Source organism: Loxodonta africana, chromosome 1, assembly GCF_030014295.1.
Source record: "Loxodonta africana isolate mLoxAfr1 chromosome 1, mLoxAfr1.hap2, whole genome shotgun sequence".
Taxonomy (NCBI): domain Eukaryota; kingdom Metazoa; phylum Chordata; class Mammalia; order Proboscidea; family Elephantidae; genus Loxodonta; species Loxodonta africana.
In genome coordinates, this window is record NC_087342.1 from 199,885,669 (window position 1) to 199,898,054 (window position 12,386).

At 38.9% G+C, this 12,386-nt stretch overlaps 1 protein-coding gene across 1 annotated transcript; it reads left to right on the plus strand.

The window, feature by feature from the left end:
- The first annotated feature begins 868 nt into the window (after positions 1-868).
- On the plus strand, positions 869-1,912 carry LOC100672570 (trace amine-associated receptor 4). The gene has a single exon (XM_003404013.3). It carries the CDS (start codon positions 869-871, stop codon positions 1,910-1,912), a length of 1,044 nt encoding a protein of 347 aa, XP_003404061.1.
- The last annotated feature ends 10,474 nt before the right edge of the window (positions 1,913-12,386 follow it).

Below are 12,386 nucleotides of genomic sequence, written 5' to 3' on the forward strand. Positions count from 1 at the left end.
TTTCCTTATTGATTTAATAAACAACAGTATCAAAGGCATTTGCAAATGCCCACAAGAGAAGTTAAAAAAAAAAAAAGTACAATCTTAAGATTGTAATTACTGTTTAAGCTAAAAATTAAATAATAATGCCAGTTTTTATTGTTCTTGGTAGGTGCTGTTGAGTCGGTTCCTACTCAGAGCAACCCTATGCACAACTTAAAGAACCGCTGCCCGGTCCTGGGCCATCCGTACAATCCTTGCTATATTTGAGCCTGTTGTTGCAGCCACTCTGTCAATCCATCTTGTTGAGGGTCTTCTTCTTCACCGACCCTCTACTTTACCAAGCATGATGTCCCGCCAGAGCCTCTAGTGCTTCAGGTGCTTTTATCCAGAAAATTAGTTAATAAAGATGGTACAGATAAAATTCTCGATTTGTCTGTGGATTCGGAATGGGAACTTCCTGAGTAAGGACTACATACTAGTGTAGCCAGTATATGCACTATCTGGGTTACGCAGTTGGTTTTAACCTGGGTTCCTTAGCACAATTTTCCTTTAGCCTCTAGCTACTCAAGGAGTGGTCTTTGGACTAACAGCACTAACATCTCTTGGAACCTTGTGAAAAATGCAGACTCTCAATCCCCACCGCAGAATCAGAATCTGTGTTTTAAAAAGGTCCCCTATGTGATTCTTGTGCATTAATATTAAGGCTTGGGAAGTAGTGCTCCTAGCCAGCAGTGAGTTTGGGCTTGGAATTGGAAATATAGACTAACTTAGCCTTTGTGAAAAGTTGCCCTGTCAATAATTTTATTGTTTTTCTCCTTTCTTACTTAGAAATGAGAGGAACACAGTATTTTTGAAAAAGACTCGTCGTACCCAGGTGACAAAGGCAATGAGTTTGCCTGATCCTTGGAACTCCCCAGAAGTACAATTTTGCTTTGCTTTTGTTAACAGTTCATGCCCTAAAAATGTGAGGTCTGTGTTGAGTGCCTTTGCATTGTACGTGGTCATGATCGGGGCTATAGTGATGACCATGCTAGGCAACATGGTCGTCATTGTTTCCATTGCACACTTTAAGCAACTCCACTCCCCCACCAACTTCCTGATCCTGTCCATGGCCATCACGGATTTTTTGCTGAGCTGTGTGGTCATGCCCTTCAGTATGATCAGGTCCATTGAGTCCTGCTGGTACTTTGGAGACCTCTTTTGCAAAATCCACAGCTGCTGTGACATCATGTTCTGCACCACCTCTATTTTTCATCTCTGCTTCATCTCAGTTGACCGCTACTATGCTGTTTGTGACCCATTGCATTATGTCACCAAAATTACCATCCCTGTCATAGAAGTCTTTCTACTTATCAGTTGGTCCTTCCCTACCTTTTTTGCCTTTGGCCTGGTATTCTCAGAATTAAACATTATTGGTACAGAAGATTTTATTGCAGCCATCGACTGCACAGGTTCATGTGTGTTGATATTTAACAAGCTCTGGGGCATGCTGGCCTCCTTCATAGCATTCTTTCTCCCTGGCACAGTGATGGTGGGCATTTACATACATATTTTCGCAGTAGCCAGGAAACATGCCAAGAAAATTGACGTGGGACCTAAGATGAAACAGGCTGGGTTAGAAAGCAAAATAAAGACCTCTTCCAAAAAAGAAAGCAAGGCCACCAAAACTTTAAGCATAGTCATGGGAGTTTTTCTGTTGTGTTGGTTACCTTTCTTTGTCATGATTGTCACAGACCCTCTCATTAATTTTACAATACCTGAAAATTTGTCCCATGCCTTTGTCTGGCTGGCTTATTTCAATTCAACCCTCAATCCCATGATATATGGCATGTTTTATCCCTGGTTTCGCAAAGCATTGAGAATGATTGTCACAGGGACAATCTTCCGCCCCGACTCGTCTACCTTAAGCCTGTTTCTTGCACACAGTTAGGGAATGCTCCCCAACCCTAAGGTTTTTTTCTGGTAGAGAATCCTAGATGCTGTTTTTCTCCAGAGGCAGAAGCAGGGACTAACTTAAAAAGGCCATTCTTCCAGTAGGTGTGAAAGACACCTAAGTAAATCCAGAAGGTTAAGACTTCCAGGTCAAAGCTCCCAAAGTAGACTTTTCTGGAGTTCTAGAGAAGACACACCAATAAACAAAATAAAACTCTCTACCAAGGCTTGCTGATTCCTGAATTCGCACAGTTAGCAATTTAAAATTTCACTCATTGGCTTAAATCAAACAAGACTTTTCTCCCTTTAACTTGTAAAGAACATCAGTAGAGGAGATGTAGTACGTCTTCCAGTCATTTCAAGTCATGTATAATTGAGTTTATCTACCTACTTCTTCAGATAGCTTGAATATACCAGATGCCCAGGTAATGTAACATATGCTTGGCATGGAGGAGGAAAAGGAAACAGAGAATAGTGGTTACTTCCAAGTTCATTGGTTCTGACTTGAACATCCTTTTTCAAAAAGAATTGATGTGAGACTTGCAATTATTTGACAAAATTGGACTGTCTTTATTAAATAAGAAGAACGAATAAAGAAAAGAGTTTAAGAACGTATTCTTTCTTGTACTCAACATTTACTTTTTGTCTATATAAAAATTCTCCCAGTGTGTATACATACAGGCAGTGTCCACATCTATGGGTATGTGTGTACACATACTAGTTCTCCAACAAGACAAACTTCGTACCCAAAAATGAAGTCCTTTCCCTCTCTCAGAATTTTAGGATAGTATTTACTGCCTCAATGAATGTCTCTTCTCTATCACCCTTTTTCTCTTCCTCCTCTTTCCACCCCATAAACACATTTCACCAAATTGTGTCCTTTGTACTGTTCTTTCCATCCTTCACAATCTCTCTCTGTCTCTCTAATCCAGATTCACTCTAATCTATCTCAACTGGGGGCAATTTTGCCCCTTGGGGCCATTTGGCAACGTCTGGAGAAATTTTTTGTTTTAACGGGCCAGCGGGTGCTACTGACAGCTTGAGTGTAGAAGTCAAGGATGCTGCTAAACATCCTACAATGCACAAGACAGCACCCCACAAGAAAGAATTACCTGACTCAAAACTTTGATAGTGCCATGGTTGAAGAATTCTACACTAATATTACCCTATCCTCACAACTCCCATTATCATCTCTATATAGATTGCTCTCAATCAAACTTATTTTCAACCTTATCATTCCTCCCAAGCTCAACTCCTTTATTTCTTATTACCAGTGGAGTATATTTTTTGATGCTTCACCAGTATCTCAGACTCAACATATGTAGCATCTTCCTTCTACTTACTACCCGTAAACCAACCTTTCCTAGTCTCTACTTTGGGCACAGACGTTGGTTCTTCAAATAGACTGTATACTCCATGTGTCCTATTCATCTTTGTATCCCACTATGCCTAAATAGTGCCTTTCTCATAAAAATCTCTCTGAACACATTTACTGAATACCTGAAACATAGAATCTTTGAGGAAAATGAAAAAGAAAACTCAAACTCATACTCACAGAAATAAAGAGCAATTAGAAAGAGCAAGTGGTGAAATGGGGGCTGTTTTTCTTGAGGAGAAAGATGGAGGAAGGAACGTTATTTGTAAAGAAGAAATTGAACTGAATTAATTCGTGCTTTCATGGGCTTTGGTCACATGTGCACAATGTTTTGCTGGGGAACTTGGGGACGAGGCCAGCAGAGGCACGTAATGGAAAATGACTCACTAGTTCAGACACATTTGCAGCCCTTCATGCCCATGTAGTAAACTCCCTGAGGATAGTGATTAGGTCTTCCCTTCTCTACTCTATCACTTTAGTAATGCAAATGCTTTATAGAACATTTTGTTTACTTAAGAAATATTCTGAACTCTCTTATGGTTTGGGAAGTTTCTTAAATAGAGATGTCAGAATGAAGAACTTTTAGAATTTTTTAAATAGAGATGTTAGAAAGGAGTCTTAGAAAGTTCTTGAATAGTCAGAAACAAGGATTCTTAGAAACCCATGCTTTGTTCATCAATCTTTGCTCATTTTTGAAGGAAGCAAGTTTGATTTTCGTAACAATGATGTCATGGATTGAATTGTATTCCCCCAAAATATCTGTCAACTTGACTAGGCCATGATTTCCAGTATTGTGTGAAAGTCTACCATTTTGTCATCTGATGTGCTTTTCCTATGTGTTATAAATCCTATCACTATGATGTTAACGAGATGGGATTAGTGGAAGTTATGTTAATGAGGAGAACTCAATCTACAAGATTGGGTTGTGTTTTAAACCAATGTCTTTTGAGGTATAAAAGAGAGAAGAGAGACAGGTGACCACACACCACCAAGAAACAAGACCCAGGAGAATAGCTCATCCTTGGAACCTGGGGTTCCTTCACTGAGAAGCTCCTCCACCAGGGAAGATGGATGAAAAGGACTTTTCCCCAGAGCCAACAGAGAGAGAAAGCCTTCCTCTGGAGCTGGAGCCCTGGATTTGGACTTCTAGCCACTAGACTGTGAGAGAATAAACTTCTGTTTGTTAAAGTCACCCACTTGCTGTATTTCTGTTATAGCAGCAGTAGATGACTAAGACAAATTACCATAAGACACTGTTAGGTTGCAAAGAGAAAATGTGTTAATATTAGCATATATATTTTTGGAAAGTTTCAACGTTTTTTATTGTTGTAAAAATATAGATAACATTTTAATGTTAATTGAATTTTAGTCTATATTAATTATTGTAGTAAGTCCAGAATATCTGATAAACGAAACCTCTCCCCTTATCTTCTGATCTGGCCAAATGACATCAAACTTTTCCACGTAGTGTATCTTAATTCTGAGGTTTCTAATGCTCATTTTCATAAATCCAAATGCATTTATGAAATATTTTGCTTTTTGGAAGCTATAATTGCTCCAATCTATCTTTTGGGGAAACTTTTTACACTCCAAAACTTGCTTTTAATAATATCTCAATTCAATTATGAATTTCCAATATTATTTTCAGCTCTGTGCTCTGTTGATTGAACATTCATAGCTTCCCATGGTCAGTACTTGTGATTTCATAATTTGAATATAACATTTTAGATACTATGATGTTTCAATAAATTAGTATCATCATCACAGGACCATATTTGAAATCAAATTTGGGATTTGAGATATTTGGTATAGTATTATTCATTCTCTTCTGATTGCAGTAATTAATCCTTCAGAAGGCTTTTTCCTTTCCTACTAATTATAAAGGCAACATGCAGGGACAAAGGTACTCCTTCCTCTTGAAGAGTCAAAGGAACAGAAGGAGTTCCTGAAGCTTCAGGTTGAGTTACACCTCACCCCAGGGCCTGCTGGAGCAATAAGCTCATTCAATTGACCACAATTTTGCTACTTAAAGTTGCCCTGGTAGTTTAGTGGCTAAAGTGTTCAACTGCTAATTGAAAGGTCAGCAGTTCAAACCCACCAGCCTCTCCATGGGACAAAGTCTGCTTCCATAAAGATTAAAAAAAAAAATTTTTTTTTTTTTTTTTTTAATCTTTATAGATTACAGCCTTGGAAATCCTGTGGGGAAGTTCTACTCCTTCCTATAGGGCCACTATGAGTTGGAATTGACTCCACAGCAGTGGGTTTAGTTAGGTTTGGTTTTTCCACTAAGGAGCACATTTACAATTCTCTTTCCACATTGGGACTGCCCTCTTACTTTGGGTGTTCAACACCCATAGGGTGGTCTTCCTGTGGCCCAGCATTTCTTTTGCCCGCTAGGAACATAGCTAAATAGAGGATAAACAAAGGAGCAGGTGAAAGTTTTTGCTGTGGTCATCATCACCCCTTATCTTAATAAAGGACTTTTACAATTTACAAAGGGTTGTCATGAACATTATCTCAATTGTTTCTCAAAACAGCTCCACTTGCTCTTCCTAGGCTAATCCAAGGAGAAGTGAAGCATCTTATTCTCTTTCCTAATCCAACTCTCCTCTTTCCAGGACTTTCCTAGGTTGAACAGAGTGGCCATTAGCTCAAGAGAATGGTGAGTGCTGTGGAGACCTTTCTCTCTGTATAGAATACCATCTGTCTAATGAACATATATTGAGCACCTAATATGCACCCTGGTGGCATGGTGGTTAGTTGCTATGACTGCTAACCAAAAGGTCAGCAGTTCAAATCCACAAAATACTCCTTGGAAACCCAATGGGGCAGTTCTACTCTGTACTACCAGGTCTTTATGAGTCAGGTTCAACTTGACTGCAATTTTTTTTTTTTTTTTTTTTAGTATGTGCCAAGTGCTGCTCTGAGTGCTTTTGGTTCAGAGATGACTAAGACTTAGACCCTGGACTCAAGGAACTTATGGTCTAATAGGAGAGACAGACAAATAAATATTCAATTATACTGCAGTGTAATAGGTGTCATGATAGAGCTAGCCACTGGATGCTATGGCAATATGGAGGATAAAAACTTAAACTTTATTGGAATTTAGGGAAAGATGCCTGCGTTATAAGCCAAAGGCATGTATCATCAGGGTTCAGTGAGGGAACCAGAGCCTGTATTAGAATTAAGAGAAAAGCTGGAAAGTGAAAGTCTAGAAGGGGAGTTAGAGTATCAGAAAAGGGGGTCACTAAAATAACTTTCTGAAGATTAGCATGAGTGAACAAGTTGGAGCTTTCAGGGAAATCTAAGATGGCAAGAATGCTCAGCCACTGAAGTGGGGCTGCAAAGATGAACTATTGGAGAGGTCTATGGTCACTGTTTCCCCTGGATAGTTACTGTCTCTGAGGGTCCATTTCCAGGGATATGGCAGTAAATCTGTGGCCACTGTGGGTCAGCTATACCAGGGTCAGGAAGAAGAGCCCAGCTCAGGGAAGAAAAAGATGAAGCCAAGCTGGAACCTGTCAGTACCTCTGTGTCTGTCCATCACTCTATCTGCCTGGAAACGCCTTCACAGAGTAGTGACTGCAGCTGAACTTCTGCACACAAGTTTCTCTTTGGGCCAATTCTAACCTAAAAGCATATAGGGAACAAGGTTCTGGGAAATGCAGTGCCTGCTTAATTTAGTTGGAACAGCACAAGTCATCACAGGACATAAAACATGCAACAGAAACAGCAGACTATTGGTATGGAAGTAGAATCAGTTCTACCAGGGTATGTGGGGAGATGAAGCTGCAGAAAATGTCGACACAGGGTAGGGGAGCACCGTGCATGCCTTGCTAAGAAGCTTGACTTCATCCATTAGGTGAGGATGAGGCACTGAAATAAATTGAAATTTCTAGTAACAGATTTTAATGGTTTCCTTCCTATCAAATTATAATGCTTTGTTTCTAATAGGTACACATGTGAATGAGGAGATGCAAACTAAACAACTCTGTATAAATATAAATGATAACACTACTGTCCTGTTTTCTCTCCTTCAAATACTACCTCTCCAAGACTATTGTCAAACAAGGAAGCAGCTCTATGTAAACTGTGCTAGCTGCTTCAGTCTCATTACACACTAACTGCAATTATCCACATGGGCTCTTAGATAGCCTTTGGGCTAACAAACCAAAGACCGAATCTGTTGCCGCTGAGTTGATTCTGACTCATGGCCACCCCACCGTTACAGTGGAGAACTGCTCCATAGGGTTTTCTTGGCTGAAACCTTTACAGAAGCAGATCACCAAGTCTTTCTTCTGTGACACTACTGGGTGCGTTTGAACTAACTACCTTTAGGTTAGTAACCAAGACAAACCATTTGTGGTGGCCAGAGAACTTTTTAGGATAAAAACACTGTTTTCTCAGATAAAGGAGAATGGAAGAAAAGATGTAAAAATAGGAACTGGCATTCGTGGAGAGTCTGTCTGTCTAGTGACTTCACTTCAGGGGAATTTGGGGGTCTCCTTTGTGGTAGCACTCCAGTCTTTCCCCTCAGTAGGTGCTGTCTACAGGAGTTATGAAAGGTTTCTTTCTCATCCCCATTATTTTGTAGATAACAATGTGTAAAGATGATATATGAATCAAGTCAAGTTGATTGTTTAACTTGTGTTTTTCTTTTCTCCTCAGACCATCACCTAAAAATCAAGCTTTCAAGACCTGACCATGCTTTTTCTTACAGATTCCTTGGCCCTTTCTTGCTTCTGTTAACAAAAACCTAGGCTACTCAGCAGAAGCTATCTTTGGACAAGAGAGAATAAAATTGTCAAGAAGACGGAAAGGTGGTTGTTTAAGATTTAAATCTTTTTGAGATACAATGTAGTGGAGAAGGCATGAACTTAGGAGTGCGGCAGATCCAAGTCCCAGCTTGGCTAATTACTCAGTGAGTGACCTTGAACAAATTGCTTTGCCTTTCTGCACTTGCAATTCCTAATCCATACAATGGGAATAATAATACTTTCCGTGCTGTTGTGAGGATCACTGGGCCTTGCAGATAAGAGACATTTTGTGCGTTCTTACTATGATTCCTCTTTTTCTTAAAGATTTTTAAAAGTCATATCTTCAAGAGGAGATATTTTGCCACCAATTCTTATAAAAGTGGAATAAAATTATAAAGATTTAGTAGTTCTTCTGAAATATGTAACAAGCCATTGAATTTACCACTTCCCATGTCTCATAACAGTTTTAGTACCTGGGGGATAGGAGAAAAGCTTCGGTCTAAGCTCATACTATTGAGTAATGTATTCATAATCTTCTGAAAATATTTGCTTGTCTAGGGCATAATCAATCTATTTGATACGTGTTTCTTGTGTGACTAGTGTATGCCAGGCACTGTGGTAGGCATTGGGTTATAATGGTAAATAAAACATAGTCTCTTGTCTCATGAAAATTATAATTAGTTGGAGAGCCAGGAAGTAAGCAAGAAACTACAGTCCAGTGTCTTAAAAAAACCTATTACCAATGAGTCGATTCCAACTCATAGCAACCCTATAGGACAGAGTAGAACTGTCCCATAGAGTTTCCAAGGAGTCCCTGGTGGATTTGAACTTCAGACCTTTTGATTAGTAGCCGTAGCTCTTAACCACTATGCCACCAGGGTTTCCCACAAGTGTCTTAAGGGGTACAGAGCAAGAAGTACAGAGCAGTGTATTTCATGGAACACATAATCCAGTCTTTAGGAATCGGGGACTAATTATTGCAACATGTAAATACAGTGTATTTGAGGTTATCAGTATGCAGTAATGAGATTTGAAAGATACTTCAAAAATTTCTGTATTCAAGATGTTTATCAGCACACTAGAATAAAACATGAATTCCTTAAGAGCCATTTAAAGAGCAACATGAAAAAGAAACTTAAAGTAAGTAAATGCCCAACGTAGGGTATACATTCAAGAAGATGCAAAACAAAGGCAATGGGATAAATTAGCTAATGTTTATTTAGTGTCTACTCTGTTCCAGGCGAGTGTTATAAATTGCTTTATTTAAAACTCTCAACTCAGAGAGGTTAGGCAGCTTTTCCAAGATTGCACAGCTCATATGTAAGAAGCAAGATTCAAAATCAGGTCTATCTCTCAGTAAAGCCCATGTTCTTTTATTATCTAATTTTCTCCTTCATGTACATTTCATTTATCTTTATTAAGTTGCAAAGATGCTGCAAAAAGCAAGAGGTCTTTTGTTCCCTAAACAAGATCTAGAATTGCTTCTTGTATCTTTAATAGAATTGATTTTTCTTTTTTTTTTTTCTGTTAAAAAATATCCTCACTTTATCAGTATTTTGTCAGCAAAGGGGATTGTTGTTTCAGATCACGATTGTGGACAGAGGCAATAACTGAGAACTGATTAACTGCCTGTCCCAAATATGGTGAGGGTCTTCAGCCAGATTTTCGTTTTCCCAGAATATCAGCTTCTCTTTCTCCTGGACCAACACTTAGAGTGCATTTCATGGAAATCTGATATTTTCCTGCATTGAGAAAACATGAATATTCATTTCCTACATCCTAGAAGGACTAACTCTTAAAATACCCTAAATCTAAACACTTTTGACTCTCTCGCAAATATCCTCCTTCCTGCTTTTCCCATTTCTAAAATACACAACTGTCTTAATGAAAACTGTCCTTTACTGTATCATCAATGAATCCCCAGGGTAAGGGAGAAAACTTAGAAGATCCAGAATCCAATTACTCTTGCTTCTGATTCTTGTGTAACTGGAGTATATTTCTAAAAGTCAGTGGAAAACAGTAATGGGGATCCTAACTGAGAAAGATTAATACAGGAAACAGTGAACTCAAACTAACTATTCATTCGTGCTATTGCCTCCACCACTTGTCTGTCAGTTTGTTGTATTGTGGTGGCTTGCAGGTTGCTGTGATGCTCAAGCTATGCTATTGGTATTTCAAATACCAGCAGAATCACCCATGGTGAACTGGTTTCAGTGGAGCTTCCAACCGAGACAAGCTAGGAAGGACAAGGCAGTTTACTTCTGAAAACACTGGCCAGTGAAAACCTTAAGAATAGAAGGGGTACATTGTCTGACATAGTGCTGGAAGATGAGCCCCTTGGGTTGGAAGGCACTCAAAACACTCCTGAAGAAGAGCTATCTCCTCAAAGTAGAGTTGACCTTAATGACGTGGAGGGAGTCAAGTTTTCAGGACATTCATTTGCTGATGTGACAGACTTAAAATGAGAAGAAACAGTTACAAACATCCATTAATGATCAGAATGAAGTATGAATCTAGGAAAATTAGAAGTCATCAAAAATGAAATGGAACATATAAAGATTGGTACCCTAGGTATTAGTGAACTGAAATGGACTGGTATTGGCCATTTTGAATTGGGTAATCATATGATTTAATATGCTGGGAATGACAAATTGAAGAGGAATGGCCTCCCATTAATTATCAAAAAGAACATTTCAAGATCTATCCTGAAGTACAATGCTGTCAGCAATAGCATAATATCCATACGGATGCAAGAAAGACCAGTTAATATGACTGTTATCCAAATTTGCCCACCAATCCCTAAAGCCAAATATGAAGAAATAAATTTTTACCAACGTTTGCAGCCTGAAATTGATCAAACATGCAATCTAGGTACATTGATAACTACTGGTAATTGGAATTCGAAAGTTGGAAACAAAGAAGAGGGATCAGTATTTGGAAAATATGACCTTGGTGATAGAGGCGACACTGGAGATCCCCTGATATAATTTTGCAAGACCATTGATTTCTTCATTGCAAATACCTTTTTCAACACGTAAATGATGACTATACACGTGGACCTAACAGGATGGAATATGCAGGAATCCAATCGACTACATCTGTGGAAAGAGAATGGAAAAATTTGATATCATCAGTCAGAACAAGGCCAAGGGTCACTGCACAACAAACCAGCAATTGCTCATATGCAAGTTCAAGTCGAAGCTGAAGAATATTAGCACAAGTCCACGAGAGGCAAAATATGACCTTGAGTATTTTCCACCTAAGTTTAGACACCATCTCAAGAATAGATTTGACGAACAAAAAAAGATGAAATAATACACAAAGTCACTGTATCAAAAAGAATTAGTTGACGTTCAACCATTTCAGGTAGTAGAATATGATCAAGCATCTATGGTTTTGAAAGAAGAAATCCAAAGCACTGGCAAAAAACAAGGCTCCAGGCGTTGATCGAATATCAACTGAGAAGTTTCAACAAATGGATGCAGCCCTGGAGGTGCTCACTTGTTTTATGCCAAAACATTTGGAAGATGGTTACCTGGCCACACGAGTGGAAGAGATCCATATTTGTGCATATTCCAAAGGAAGGTGATCCAATAGAATGTGGAAATTATCGAACAATATCATTAATATCACTTGCAAGTAAAATTTTTCTGAATATAATTCAAAAGTGGTTGCAGCAGTACATCGACACGGAACTACTAGAAATTCAAGATTCAGAAGAGAACCTGGAATGAGGGATATCATTGCTGATGTCAAATGGACCTTGGCTGAAAGCAGAGAATGCTAGAAAGATGTTTACCTGTGTTTTATTAAATGCAAGGCATTCGATTGTGTGGATCGTAACAAATTATGGATAACATTTTGAAGAATGGGAATTCCATAACACTTAATTGTGCTCATGCAGCACCTCTACACAGACCAAGAGGCAGTTGTTCCAATAGAACAAGGGGATACTGTGTGGTTTAAAGTCAGGAAATGTGTACATCAAGGTTGTATCCTTTTACCATACTTACTCAATCTGTATGCTGAACGAATAATCCAAGAAGCTGTACTATATGAAGAAGAATGGGGCATCAGTATTGAAGGAAGATTCATTAACAACCTGCAATATGCAGATGGCACGACCTTCCTTGCTGAAAGTGAAGAGGACTTGAAGCACTTACCGATGAAGATCAAAGACTTCAGCCTTCAGTATGGATTACACCTCAACATAAAGAAAACAAAAACCCCCACAACTGGACCAATGAGCAACATCATGATAAATGGAGAAAAGATTGAAGTTGTCAAGGATGTCCTTCTACTTGGATCCACAATCAGCGCTCACGGGAGCAGCAGTCAAG